Source organism: Bufo bufo, chromosome 10 (genome assembly GCF_905171765.1).
Source record: "Bufo bufo chromosome 10, aBufBuf1.1, whole genome shotgun sequence".
Classification (NCBI taxonomy): Eukaryota; Metazoa; Chordata; class Amphibia; order Anura; family Bufonidae; genus Bufo; species Bufo bufo.
The window spans coordinates 24857312-24871049 of NC_053398.1; the positions used below are offsets into that span (position 1 = coordinate 24857312).

Here is a 13738-nt window from a genome sequence, read left to right on the forward strand (position 1 = left end):
GTTCCACTCATGCCCACAGCTCATGGCGTAGTGCAGCTGTGTATGCCACCTGACCCTTTTCAAAACTGTGGCCGATAGGAATCATGTGATACACCATGTGATGCCACCAAAACAGGAAGTGCTTTCTTTACAGCCCCTTTTTGGTCTTTGGAGGGGAGGGGGGTGCGGTGGTTCTGATTAGTGGATGCAACCATACTCTTATACTCTAAGGGATCCTCTCCTACAAAATCACATACATGCAAGTCATCAGTGGGATGCATCTGCTGCAGAATGTGGCACGTATCAGTCATCTCTGATCGTGGGGGCACAACAGTTGTACCTGAGCGATTAGTACCGGAGTGAGTGACAGCCACAATTCTGCAATAAATGGATGGGACAGGTCAAAACTTAAATCCTGGTTGTTTAACCTCTTAAAGGGGTTGTTACCCCTCCCCAACCACGCGGCCAAGGCCAGACCTGCGGAGGTAATCATACTTACCTGAACCCTGCCGCTGGGTTTCGGCTCCTTCGCTTCCCAGTCTCCCTGTTAACATCCAGTTTGACGTGGGTCACGTGGCCGCTGCAGACAATGACTGGCTGCAGCTGGTGAAGTGTCCCCCATGCATCACGAGACCCAGTGATGACACGTCACCGCTGAGGCCAGCCACACCAGATGTTAAAAGCAGGAAGACAGAGGCTTTCGCAGCGGCTGTGGGGGAGCAGGAACCAAGCGCAAGTAGGATTCCCTCCGCAGGCCTTGCCATCCTGGAGGGTCTGCCCGTTACGTCACAATCAGCACTGATCGCAGTGTGGAGAAAGGGTAGGTGTGGATTTCTATTTCTGCCAGTAGACGGCAATCGCAGAGAATACAGACACGACATAGGAAGATTTAAGCGCGTCCCCCTTTTTAGTGGCACACAGTGCTTGGATTTGTGTTTCATCCTTAAGAAATAATTAGGACAAGGTTCCCAGACAGGCAAATTTCCGTTTCAAAATATCTATAAAGGGAATTCTCGAGTAACGTCTTCAGCTGCCACCAATCGCAGCGCTCCATGGTCTTCTAGAAGATGTTTTAATCATTTAGTCAGTAGAGAAAAATAATGACTCTGGTTCTGTCCATGTAAAATATTCTAAGGGTCCATTCACACATCCGTGTGTGTTTTGCGGATCCACGGATCCACAAAGCACAGACACCAGCAATGTGCGTTCCGCATTTTGCGGACCGCACAACGCCGGCACTTAATAGGAAGTGCCTAATCTTGTCCGCAATTGCGGAGAAGAATAGGACATGTTCTATTTTTTTCGGGATCAGAATTGCGGACCCGCATTTCCGGATCCGGGCAGCACATCGTGCGGCACCATAGAAATGAATGGGTCCGCAATTCTGTTCCGCAAAATGCGGAACAGAATTGCGGAAGTGTGAATGAAGCCTAAACCTGTAGTGTGCGGGGGAAAGTCTACACCTGGTAGAGAATTCTAGCTAAAATAAAGTCCTGGAGTGTTGTTAACCCCCTGCCGACCGCCCATTGACTATATCTGTCCGGGCGGTCGGCATAGATGTCTGCACGGGTGTTTTAAAATGTCCTTGCAGAAAAAGCAGCTGCGGGAGAGGGGGTCCGGCTGTTAGCGACAGCGGGCTCCCCATAGAGAAGGCAGGAATGGGTTTGCAGAAAATGACGGTTTGGAAAAGGGACATAAAAATAAAGTTTTTTATTTGCACATTGTGCTATTAAAAAAAAATAAAAAATTTTCAGGTTACAATAATAAAAAAAAATAATAATAAAATAAAGCCCCGCATAACTGATAAATATTGCAAATAGTATTCACATAACTGAACAGAAAAGAAGTTATAGCTTTCAAAGTTGCATGTACTGCAAAAACAGAAGATGCGCCTGGTCAGGAAGTGGGTCACTATTCCCACCACCAAGGCCAACATTACGGCACTACAGGAGATTGTCACCCGGTTTTTGAAGTTTCCTACATTGCAAACTTTCATATTCATGCGGAGATATCGGATGACAACTCCTGTGGCGACATGATGATAAATTCTGTACGTGTACACGGCGCCTACTTCTCTATATTTGTACTTTCATTTATTTATGCCGCTATTATGACCCTGCCGTATCATCTTACTTTATCGGACTGGGCGAGGGGTTGTTTGCTTTATCTATTCTTTATATGAGTTACACAAGATTGTAAAATGTTCAATAAAAATAGCTTCACCTTATTCCGAAGTAAGCTGCCAAATTTCCACCCCGTACCCCACCGTACAGCTTACATAACCTACAAAGCACCATGACGGTCACTCATCACAGCAGAGGCCAGTACCTGGGAACGGGAGCAGCCTTGCTCTTGGGTTTCTTTGAGCACACTCTCACGTACTCCTTTTTGTTTGCGTTCTCCACGAATTTCACATATACGCGCTTATATTTTGTTTTGGCATCTCCAAAGTAGCCAAGGTACTGTATGAGAGAATAGAACACAAGTGTCAGCATGAACTGAATGCATCTGTCAATTATATTTCTCTGAGCTTCAACCAGAACTAATTCTTCTTGAATTCTAAGAGACCTGCTTTTCTGCTCTGCTGATCTATACGTCTCAGTATACGTACATACAATGGAGCTGCCCCCCTCCTTTTAGTAACTTGCATTCCCCGTGTAATAATTCTGGAGCCTCTATTCTTATGACTTATGTTGCGTCACCCCTTTATTATTCCTGCTAGAAGTTGTGAATGAATTACTAGCAGGTCCAGATGGGTGCTACAAGTTGGGGGGCGGGGCGGGGGTGTCCCTGCATAGTCTGACATTATCCTATTAGTGCTGCCAGTGTTGGACTGTGCAGGGTACATAGGATTTTTGGTTGCTCTATATTACACGTTTTGTGAGGCAATGTAACAAGAAATAGCTGTTTTGGCACCGTTTTTTTATTTATTTGTTATTTACAAAATTCATCTGAGAGGTTAGATCATGTGGTATTTTTATAGACCAGGTTGTCACGGACGCGGTGATACCTAATATGTATACTATTTTTTTATTTATGTAAGTTTTACACAATGATTTCATTTTTGAAACCAAAAAAATGTTTGTGTCTCCATAGTCTCAGAGCCATAGTTTTTTCAGTTTTTGGGCGATTATCTTAGGTAGGGTCTCATTTTTTGCGGGATGAGTTGACAGTTTGACCGCGCAGCCGCAGTGGAAAAGGAGAGAGGAGGAGAGTAAACGGGTGGGCAGAGGCACACGGAGGTCGGGGTTATGAGCCGTTGAGGAGGTGCTGCCTGGGCCTCGGACGATTGAGACGCCGCCCTGGGCACTTGAGAGGGCGCATTTACAGAATCTTAAAAGTTCATTTTTGGCTGAAAGAAAACTCCACTAGATACAACAAAGGTACCGTTTTTAAGTTCTGGGTGGCACATATAACGCTATTTGATCAGTCTAATATGCTCAAATGTGGTGACAGACTCACTTTAAAGGGGTATTCCCATCTCAATCATTTATACCCTATCCACAGAATAGGCCATCAATATTGAATCGATGCGAGTCCATCTCAGCCCCCGCCAAGCCCTCTCCCATCTGAAAGAGGTGACCAGAACTATGAAACAACTGAGTGAGATGTGCTATGCTATTTCTGCAGTCCCAACCACCTCAGGCTGCTGCATCCAGTCAGGAGGATGTCCATACTGAAATGGGAATAGGTTTTAGGCCGCCCGTGAGCCACAGAACAATTCAGCGCGAGCACCCAATGCCGCAGTTTTACAGCGAGTTGCAGGTCACTCCAAGTAGCTATGGAGCCCTAGCTGCTGCTTCCAATACCCCAATGCTATTATTCTCTGGTGAAGCCCTTTGAACCTCAAGAACATTGCCTTCTATGATGTTTCTAGACATCATGGAAGGCAGTATATTTTATCTAAAGGAAAAACTGGTATGCACAGAACCTGATGGCAGCGGGATTCATAGTAGGAATATTGGGATTTTGACACCCGGCCAAAAATGATTACACAACTTACACTGTTTGTGGCAGCAAACAACCTCTGTCCTTCTCGAATCTCAGGGATAAACTTCTGGAGCAAGGCCTTTTGGACTTTCCAAATGGCTGGAGGTTCCTTGCCAGTACGCAATGCTTCCTAATGTTAAAAACAAAAAACAAAATTAAAAATGGAGGTAAGGTAGATTAAAGGGGTTCTGCAGTTATTTTAAACTGATGATTTATCCTCTGGATAGATCATAAGCATCTGATCGGCGGGGGTCCAACACCCGGGACCCCCACCGATCAGCTGTTTGAGAAGGCAGCGGCACTGGCAGTAGTGCTGCGGCCTTCTCGTTGTTTACCGCAGGCCCACTGACATTACAACTAGTATAACTGGCCTGGGCACGGCTAAGCCCCATTCAAGTGAACAGAGATTAGCCCCGCCCAGGCCATTGACACTAGTCGTGACGTAAAAGGGCCTGCGGTAAACAGCGAGAAGGCCGCGGCACTACTGCCAGCGCCGCTGCCTTCTCAAACAGCTGATCGGCAGGGGTCCGACACCCGGGACCCCCCGCCGATCAGATGCTGATGATCTATCATCAGTTTAAAATAACAGTAGAACCCCTTTAATATATGTTAACAAAAGGAGCATCAGGTTAAAGAAGTACTATGGCATTTTGTTATGGTGGCACCAGTTAGCAAACTACATGAGGGACAGGGTACTGCAATGGATAACATTACCAGCCACATCATCAGACCTGCAGCCTGACCACTGAATCAAAAGGGTTGTCTCGGAAAACGTACTGGTCACACATTACTAAAGAGAGGGTCCCGCTGTGATGAACACCCCAATCGCTAAAACTACGTTCACAGGAAGGAGTCATGCCACTTCCTTTCCGGTCCACTAAGCTTTTTTTTCGGATGGTGCTTGGTCATGCCACTAGATGCAAAGATCAAAAGGTCCAAGTGATTGGACCATGTCTTCCCATCTAGGTCTTCACTTACAGAACCACCTTTAGGAGTTTTATGACCAGTATTTAGTGTTCAGTGAACTCCACAGTAAAAGTAAAAGTCTACCCACGTATCAATAAGGCTAAGCACTCATGCAGCCGAAACCATGCCCACCAGGCCAGTCTTCAAACACCATTAAAGGGGTTGTGCCTAGAGAGGAGCCAATTTCATGTTATGAAATTCGTTCACGCTTGGTTTGGTGGTAAAAGCAGAATTGCGTTATGGATTCTGTTACCATGGACCATAACGCAAGTCTATAACGGAATGCATAACAGAAGACTCCCCTGCATAACGGAAACGGGACGGATCTGTTATGCAGCCCATAGACTTATGACTTTAGAGGCATTCAGTTATGCATTCCGTCATAGAATTGCGTTATGGTCCGTGGTAACGAAATCCATAACGTAATTCTGCTTTTACCACCAAACGAAGCGTGAACTAATTTCAAAATATGAAATTGGCTCATCTCTAGTTGTGCCAAACTACTTTTCACCCTAAATTGTATTTTCATTAATTACTATAGCCCCTATTCCTCCTTGGACTGTTTTTTTTTTTGTTCCCCTTCAATTTGACCTCATTTGCAGCTCTCTCTTACCCCCCATGCTTGACAAACCAGGAAGTAGGATTCATGTGTCTGCTGTCCCATCACGCCTTAGGGCAGTGAGATGTGTCCTGACATCAGCAGATCATGTGACACTAACCACGCCCCTTGTTCTAACCAGTGACGCTTCCTACGTCATACAGTACATGGCTCCAATGCAGGACTTAACCTACAGCAACTGATTATCCAGATTTGCCGCAGGATGTAATGGTAGGCTAATAACTTTAAAATAAGGGCTCATGCACACAAACGTATTTTCTTTCGGTGTCAGTTTTTTTGGCGCACCAAATGCTGAACCATTCATTTCAAAAGGTTCGCAAAAAAAAAAAGTTACTCCATGTACATTCTGTTTACGTATTTCCGTTCTGGAAAAAAAATAGAACATGTCCTATTATTGTCCGCATTACGGACAAGGATAGTACTGTTCTATTAGGGGCCAGCTGTTCCATTCTGCAAAATACGGAAGGCATGCGGATGTCATCCATATTTTTTTGCGGACCGCAAAATACTTAGGTTCGTGTGCATGAGCCCTAAGGTAGGTTTGGTGTTGCTTAGAGAAAGTGACATAACAGTGATTTCTGGCGGCATACATATACATTAATGGGACAACTCCTTTAATTGGCCACATGATTTTGCCGGCAATAACATTGATGGCATATTGCTAGGATATGCCATCAATGAAAGATTGGAGCGGGTCCCAGAGGGGGGGACCCGCTCCCATCTCTAGAACGGACCCCCGAAGTGAACGAGAGCCCATCAAGCGATCGCAACCAACCTCTATTCACTGCTATGGGCGTTCCATAGATAGCCGAGCGCTGGCACAGCCATTTCCAGCACTCCCATAGCGAAAAATGGAGAGGTGGGCGTCCCCCATTCACCGCTAATAGGATCCTATTCGGCTATTTTCTGACTTCCCATAGCAGTGAATGTACAGCACGCCTCGCATGCACAGTGCGCTCTCCTTCACTTCTGAGGCCCCTTCTGGAGATACCCGCACCTATCCCACATTTACGTCATATCTTAGTAAATCGTTCTAAGTGTTGCCAATTGCAACTATTTGAAAACCTCAGAGCGGTTTAGGCTGCAGTGTGAACACCCGGCCTCATCAATGCAATTCGTGCATTTCCTTACCATTCCGATACCATTACAATTTATCGGTATACCGTAATTATTTAACCTTCATTGTTTATGTATTACTTTAAAAATATTCACATTTCTTAATGTTTTTAAATTTGTACATATACAAATTGCAAAAAAAAAAAAAAATTGCATTGGAAAAGTCATATGCAAATATTTTGTCCCCAAAGATCTTAGGATTTTATGGGTTTTGTAAGCCTAGTTTCAGGGGGTACTGGTTCTCATTGAGGAGACCCAGAGGGGTTAAGAAGAAATATTTTCAAGACCATGATCCATGGGGGGAAAAAAAAGTATGCAAATTAAGCTCAGCGGCCATACTAGAAACTCCTCCCAAAAGGAAGAATGACCTGACTGTAAACTTACTTTCAGCATTTCTATGTCTTCAATCTTGACCACATACTCGTCACGTTCCCTGTAGATCCCCTCTCCACCGCTTTCCGTGCCCTCGTCATCCGTGCCGCCTTCGATTGCAATGGCGTCGTGCGGCTTGGCCAGCTGCTCGGTCTGCGTGAGCTCATTTTGGGTGCTCTTCTGTGTCTCGGTCACTTTTGGCTTCTCCTGAGTGGTTCTTGGGGAAGAGACTGGAGGAGATTCCTGCTTTCCTGAAGTTGGTGCCTTTTCACCTTTTCATAAAAAAAATTAAATAAAATAAAAAATAAATAGAGTAAAATCACTCAAGTTCCTGCATGTAGAGCAGCAGTGCTAGTATTTTCTTGGCTCTGTTCCCTGGAAGATTTAACCTCATAGCTTACACTTCATTTACGGATACCACTGACAAGTGAGAGAAGTTATTACCAGTTTTAGTTTAATGCTGCAGCGGTAATTAAACAACGCAGACAACCCAAGCTGTCAAAAAGTGATGCACACGCGAGCACGAACATTCGTCATGTAAGTGTATTGCTGCCATAAATCAAGACCACTGCAGTCCTGGAGGTAAAGGAATCTTCTCCAATCGCCAAGTCACGGGCGGCCTGTGAAAATTGTGGAAAAGCATATTCCAGTACAACACCACAGATGGCGAATGCATCTGGACACAAAAGTAATACGGATTTCCTGTTGACTATACAGGCGCATCTCAATAAATTAGAATATCATCGAAAAGTTATTTTATTTCACTAATTCAGAAAGTGAACATCCCATATTCTATAGACTCATTACGCACAGAGTGATCCATTTCAAGCGTTTCTTTCTTTTAATGTTGATGATCACGGCTTACAGCGAATGAAAACCCAGAAGTCTGGATTTTTAATCCAGAAATGTTAGCCTACTGAGAAGTCTGTCCAGAACATGCAGTCAGTACTTTGTCGGGGCTCCGTTTACATGAATTAATGGCGTGGCATGGAGGCGATCAGCCTGTGGCACTGCTGAGGTGTTATGGAGGCCCAGGTTTCTTTGATAGAGGTCTTCAGGTCGTCTGTATTGTTGGGTCTGGCGTCTCATCTTCCTATAGATTCTCCATGGGGTTTAGGTCAGGAGAGTTTGCTGGACAATCTAGCACAGTGACACCGTGGGTATTACACCAGGTATTGGCACTTTTGGCAGTGTGGGCAGGTGCCAAGTCCTGCTGGAACATGAAATCACCATCTCCATAAAGCTTGTCAGCGGAGGGAAGCATGAAGCGCTCTAAGATATCCCGGTAGACGGCTGCGCTGACTTTGGACTTGATATAACACAGAGGACCAACACCAGCAGATGACACGGCTCCTCAAACCATCACTGACTGTGGAAACCTCACCCAACTTGGATTGTGCGCCTCGCCACTCATCCTCTAGACTTTGGTTTCCAAATGAAATGCAAAATTTACAATAGAAAATGGGCCGGTGCTAAAAACAAATATCGATAGGTGCTCCAAACAAAAAACGTTTTGAGCACCGGCCCATTATTATCTATTGTAAGTTTTCTCTATATCTGTAGGCACCAGATAGGTGCAGGAGCTCGGCAATATAGTGTCGATATATATGTGGTATATTAAATTTGTGTTTTTTTAGGATCTTTATCCATTTTTTGGATTTAGGTGAGCCATCTACTTCTCTTTTTTGAAATGCAAAATTTACTTTTAATCTGAAAAATTTTGGACCATTGAGAACAGTCCAGTCCTTTCTCTCCTTAGCCCAGGTAAGACGCTTCTGACATGGAATGGCTTGACACAAGGAATGTGACAGTTGTAGCCCATGTCCTGGATACGTCTGTGTGCGGTGGCTCTAGAAGAACTGACTCCAGATGCTGTCCACTCCTTGTGAATCTCCCCCAAATTCTTTATTGGCCTTTTCTTGATAAACTTTCCAAGGCTGCAGTTATCCCTGTTGCTTGTGCACTTTTTTTTCTACCACACTTTCCTCCCCGTTCAACTTTCCATTAATATGCTTGGACACAGCACTCTGAACAGCCAGCTGCTTTAGCAATGGCCTTTTGTGGCTTCTCCTCCTTGTGGAGGGTGTCAGTGACTGTCTTCTGGACAACTGTCAGCAGTCTTCCCCATGATTGTGTAGCCTACCGAACCAGACTGAGGAACCATTTAAAGGCTTAGGAAACCTTTACAGGTGTTTGTGTGGATTGGCTGACTAGAGCGTGACACCATGAGTCTACAATACAGAACTTTTTCACAATATTCTAAATTTTCTGTGATACTGACTTTTGGGTTTTCATTAGCTGTAAGCCATAATCATCAACATTAAAAGAAAAACCACGAAGTAGATCACTCTGTGTGTGACAAATCTATAGAATATTGGGAGTTTTGCTTTTTGAATTGAATTACTGAAATAAAATTAAAGGGAGTCTGTCACCTCCATATGGCCATATACAGTGCTTACATGGCTCTGTAGCACACCTACACAGGATTGTAACGGTACCTTTGTTCTTTCCTTTAGACTTGCACAAGCAGGAAAAACTGAGTTTAATTCATATTCAAGTGAGCACTCGCAAGTGCCCAGGGGCGGCGTTCAGTGTGTAGGTGCCCAGGGGCGGCGTTCAGTGTGTAGGTGCCCAGGGGCGGCGTTCAGTGTGTAGGTGCCCAGAGGGAAAGTTCAGTGTGTAGGTGCCCAGGGGGAAAGTTCAGTGTGTAGGTGCCCAGGGGGAAAGTTCAGTGTGTAGGTGCCCAGGGGGAAAGTTCAGTGTGTAGGTGCCCAGGGGGAAAGTTCAGTGTGTAGGTGCCCAGGGGGAAAGTTCAGTGTGTAGGTGCCCAGGGGGAAAGTTCAGTGTGTAGGTGCCCAGGGGCGGCGTTCAGTGTGTAGGTGCCCAGGGGGAAAGTTCAGTGTGTAGGTGCCCAGGGGGAAAGTTCAGTGTGTAGGTGCCCAGGGGGAAAGTTCAGTGTGTAGGTGCCCAGGGGGAAAGTTCAGTGTGTAGGTGCCCAGGGGGAAAGTTCAGTGTGTAGGTGCCCAGGGGGAAAGTTCAGTGTGTAGGTGCCCAGGGGGGGGTGTTCAGTGTGTAGGTGCCCAGGCTGCTCTGCCTTATTTTTACTTTACTCCTCCCCAGCCTCTTCCTTTGCCCGCCCTCCAAGTCTCTTGCCTCATCAATAGGTCTGGCCGAGGGCATGCGCACTAGGTGAGGCGATGCAGTGCCCACAATAGGCATCACCGTGCACATGCCCCAGCGAAGCAGTGCACAGGCGTGGGATCTTGGCCGGACCTAGCGATGACGTAAAGGACTTGGAGGGCGGGCAAAGAAAGAGGCTGGGGAGGAGTAAAGTGAAAAGAAGGCAGAGCAGCCTGGGCACCTACACACTGAACGCCGCCCCTGGGCACCTACACACTGAACGCCGCCCCTGGGCACCTACACACTGAACGCCGCCCCTGGGCACCTACACACTGAACGCCGCCCCTGGGCACTTGCGAGTGCTCATTTGCATATGAATTAAACTCTGTTTTTTCCTGCTTGTGCAAGTCTAAAGAAAGGAACAAAAGTACCGTTACAATCCAGTATAGGTGTGCTACAGAGCCATGTAAGCGCTGTATATGGCCATATGGAGGTGACAGACTCCCTTTAACTTTTCAATGATATTCTAACTCACTGAGAGGCACCTGTATAGCCGTACAGATACTGTAATCCCTATGGTTCTCATCCAATTTCCCCGTCTCAGACACATACACCAGGATGAAATAGCTTCCTATCAGTTGATGAAAAACCATGCAAACTCCATACAGAAATCAAACCCACAAATCTCAGTGCTGTAAGGAATCGGTGCTAACCCTCAAGCTGCCCAAAATACTATGACCAAATCATACTAGTTAAACAGGATGGTTTGGTTACAATCAGCTAAATGTGGGGTCAGCATATAAGGTGGATATAGAACCTTTCTGCCCGATCAGCCTAAACAGGACATAAACTGGTAATGATGGTGCCACGGACACCTATGCACTGAATAGTATTGTTCACTTCCTTTCAACAAGCCATATTCAAGCAGTATTACAAGTTACCCCCTATCCGCCGCACTGGAGAAATGACTTATCAGTGGGGGTCCCGTTCCTCTGTGTGAATGGAGTGACAAGTCAGGCATGGGCCCTGCCATTACATACATTCTCTACAGGACTGGCAGACAGTCGAGTACAGCACTCGGCTTTCATCGACAGCGACTGGAGTGGCAGTGCACATACCCGACCTCTGCTCCATTCACACAGGGGACAATGGGACAGACACCGGTCCTTGTGAATGGTGGAGGTCCCAACAGTTGGTCCCTAAGCACTGAGACACTGGTCACTTATCCTATGGATAGTGGAAAAGTGGTTATGGTGGCAGAAACTCTTTAATTACTTTACGATCATCGGTCAGCAGGATCAACCCTATGAAACCTGGTAGGTCTAACCCTGCTGATTAAAAGCATACCTTTCTAAGAGCTCATGCACACAGACGTAGCAGTTTCTGTGGTCTGCAGATCCACAAAACCGCATCCAGCCCATAATCCAGCAGTCCTATCCTTGTCCATAATGCGGACAAGAATAGGACACGTTCTACATTTTTGTGGATGCCACGGAATGGACAAACAGATGCGGACAGCGCATGGAATGCTGTCCACATCTTTTGCGGCCCCATAGAAGCGAATGGGTCTGTATCCAACTCGCAAAAAATGAGGATCGGATGCGGACAAATATGTTCATGAGCCCTTATGCTGATCCACTGCACAGTTCGAGGAATCAGCGTTTCATGTCGCACACAGATGGGCTTAAAGGGTCCCCGAGTTTTCAGAAAACGTTGACGTCATAGAGAGATATCAAAAGTCTTCATCAGTGGGGGTCCGAATGCTGAGGCTCCCACGGATCGCTAGAACGAGGAGAGAGAAGTGCTCACATACCATGACCTCTCACTCCACTGCAGGGGACCGAACAGAGACGGGCTCATAGACTGTCTACTGAGTCTTGCAGCGAGGAGAGAGAACATGATATGTGAGCGCTTCTCTCTCGTCAGGTTACTGATCACTAGGGATGTCAGAGCTCTGACGCCCACCGATCAAAACCTTTGATAGGTCTGTACTCTGTGACCCTGTAAGTGCACCGAGAGCAGTGTAACCACCTAGTGCACCTTTGCTCCTCCGCTCTGGGCACCCCCCTTAGTTTGATCGATAGGGCCAGGCATCAGCAGTCATCTTGGCTGTCCCTGTAATCTTGCTCTAGGACCTTACAGTTCACACTTGGTACACGTAAAGTACATCTGATTCTCCTCGCCCCACTGGAGAGATGACTACCCCACCAACGGCAAGGGATTGCGGGGCCAGATGAGATGACGTTGCTGATGCCTGGCCCTATCCATAAAACTAAGGGGAGGTCTAGTGCTGCAGAGGGGATAAGCTGAGGGGCACCTAATAGTTCTTATCTACTCATCCACTTAAGCAACCCCAGCAGCTTTTTCTAATAGAGACCTTAAAAACAGTAAGGGACTGACACTTCAACTCTGGACTTTTTGATTGCACAATGTTAAAAATCCCAATAAAAAATAAATAAAAAAAAATTGTGATTCAAAGTGAACATGGAATTAAAATAAAAACTACAGCTGCACTTTTTTTAGTCACTGTACTATCTGATCACCATCGCTTTAGTTCCTTGTGGTCCATTACTCATTATATTCCTTCATCAGAAATGAGCAATGGACTCATCATACCCTGGGGAGCTTGTGCTGAAGCACAGAAGTCAGCCTGAACAAGCAGAGCTTCAGAAAGTGGACACAGTGGCCGCCTGACGGGACACAAGATTTATTACAATCCATCTTAGGACAATTCAGCTAAAATGAAGTTGGTACTTTAAAGGGGTTACCCAGGTAAAGATAATGATGACCTATCCTGAGACCTCCACTGATGTGATGATGACCTATCCTGAGTCCGGGCAACCCCACCGATCAGCTGTTTCAGGGGCTCCTGGCAGCTTTCCCAGAACAGTGCCGTACATCGTATAGTGGCAGTGCTTGGTATTGCAGCTCAGCCCCATGGACTTAAATGGGGCTGAGCTGCAACTAGGCCATGTGACCACTGCACAGTGACATCACTGGCCTAGGAAGTGGCCGCAGTGCTCACAGAGCACCCGGCCTCTTCTAACAGGAGATCGGCGGGAGTCGGGACCCCATCGATTTGATATTGATTGCATATCCTGAGGACAGGTCATCAATAGTAATTCCCAGATAACCCCTTTAACATATATACTCCAGTGTATGCTGAAGACCAAATGTAGACCCAAAAACAGAAAGCCTTGTTGACACCACAGAGCAGTGGCTCCAGCGTTCCTGAGCACGAGCACAGTCCCCGAATGACTAGAATGAAATTCCTGCAACCTACAGGTTGTCCAAGGCAATTAATAACCTAACAGCAGGGAATGCAATTAATCTACACAGCAGGCCACGAAGGGAATAGTAATCTAGGGTTAAGAAATATCAAAAAATCTCCTAATGATGGGCTTCCAGCATATGGATTTGAACTGAGACCCCAACCTATCGGTTACCAAGTGGATCCTGAGACCCCACAGCCGGTACCTGTCTATTACAGTCTATGAAATATACCAAAAACGAAAACCCATTGTCATCTACTAAGAGGGGCAGAAAGCCCCTTTAAATAAAACAAATACATTTCCA

At 46.1% G+C, this 13738-nt stretch overlaps 1 protein-coding gene across 1 annotated transcript in view; it reads right to left on the reverse strand.

Moving 5' to 3' along the window:
* Positions 1-13738, reverse strand: part of QSER1 (glutamine and serine rich 1) — a 55624-nt gene that overhangs the window by 7336 nt on the left and 34550 nt on the right. The window contains exons 5-7 of the mRNA XM_040410054.1: positions 7055-7314; positions 3983-4099; positions 2308-2441 (exon numbers count right to left, since the gene is read on the reverse strand). Of these exons, the coding sequence (XP_040265988.1) occupies positions 2308-2441; positions 3983-4099; positions 7055-7314 (511 nt within the window). The remainder of the gene's footprint in view (positions 1-2307; positions 2442-3982; positions 4100-7054; positions 7315-13738) is intronic.